The sequence below is a fragment of the Pagrus major genome, chromosome 19, assembly GCF_040436345.1.
Source record: "Pagrus major chromosome 19, Pma_NU_1.0".
Lineage (NCBI taxonomy): Eukaryota > Metazoa > Chordata > Actinopteri > Spariformes > Sparidae > Pagrus > Pagrus major.
Genome location: NC_133233.1, coordinates 29788770 through 29790097, shown reverse-complemented (window position 1 = coordinate 29790097; position 1328 = coordinate 29788770). Strand labels below are relative to the sequence as shown.

The following is a 1328-nucleotide window of genomic DNA, read 5'->3' as shown; positions in this document are numbered from 1 at the left end:
GACACACAGACAGACACACAGAGAGACAGACAGACACACAGAGAGACAGACAGACAGACAGTTGACTGATGTCCTGTGTCTGCAGCCGAAGCCGATGGAGGTTCAGGTCGTCACACATCACATGCAGCGTTACGCCGTCTGGTTTGGAGGCTCCATGTTGGCGTCCACGGTAACCACATGCACACACACACACACACACACACACACACACACACACACACACACACACACACACATTCATACTTCTGTATGTGGGAGGAGCCTCAGATACAAACAGCACCACCTCCTTCTGATCCTGACCTCCACCGTAACCTGTCTGTGTGTGTGTGTGTGTGTGTGTGTGTGTGTGTGTGTGTGTGTCTGTGTGTGTGTGTGTGTCTGTGTGTGTGTGTGTGTGTGTGTGTGTTCGCAGCCTGAGTTCCTGCAGGTGTGTCACTCTAAGAGGGACTACGATGAGATCGGGCCCAGCATCTGTCGACACAACCCCGTGTTCGGCATCATGTCCTGATGGCAGCAGCAGCGGCTAGCGTGTTAGCCTGCTACGTTGTTAGCCTGTTGGCCTTTCAGCCTGCTGCCCACTAGATAGCCAGCAAGCTAGCCCGTTAGCCTGGGCGCTGTATAGCCTGCTGGCCTGTTTACCTGCTACCTGCTAGCCACCAGCCACTTAGCCAACAGCCTGTTAATCTCTTGCCCCATTTGGTTTTTCGCCTGCCAGGCTACAGACTGTTAGCAGCCTAGCTCAGTCTCATCCAGCACATGGAGGTCTGGAGAAACTGAAGTCAGTTTGGTGAAAAGAGAATTTGGTTTCAATCAAAAAGCAGCCAGAGAAACTTGATCTGAAGGCTTCCTGAACATTTCTCCAGTCCTCCAGATGACACCTAGCTAGCTGACAGTCTGCTAGCTGCTAGCCTGTTAGCTATCCTCAGAATCGTAGCACCGCTGAGTGTTTGTGTTGAAGTAGAAGCTGTTGGCCTGACTGAAGATGACACAGATGATCTTCTCTCTGAGCCGCTGTACAGACACAGGTCTTCTCTCATCGACGGACGGCGTGACGACTGATCGACACAACACACAGATCAGCCGGCGGGTTTGTTGGACGGATGATGGAGAACGAAGGCTGCGTGTTAACCGATGAAAGCCACGGACAGACTGGACAGTGATCATGTCGTTCCTCTCTGTTTGATTCCCGCTCCTCCTCGATGTCAGTCATCTTCTGTCAGTGTGTTAGCATGTTAGCATGTTAGCTGTCGTCACGATTGGGTGAGTCTTTTCTAAAGACTGTGTCTCCATCTGAGATTATTAAAGGTCCAGTGTGTAGGATTTAGTGT

At 51.4% G+C, this 1328-nt stretch overlaps 1 protein-coding gene across 2 annotated transcripts in view; it reads left to right on the top strand.

The window, feature by feature from the left end:
• actr3b (actin related protein 3B) overlaps positions 1–508 on the top strand; it is a 4385-nt gene extending 3877 nt beyond the window's left edge. Inside the window, exons 10-11 of one of the 2 annotated variants that reach the window (XM_073488240.1) lie at positions 86–169; positions 413–508. In XM_073488240.1, the coding sequence (XP_073344341.1) occupies positions 86–169; positions 413–508 (180 nt within the window). The remainder of the gene's footprint in view (positions 1–85; positions 170–412) is intronic. The other variant, XM_073488239.1, reaches the window with a different exon arrangement.
• The last annotated feature ends 820 nt before the right edge of the window (positions 509–1328 follow it).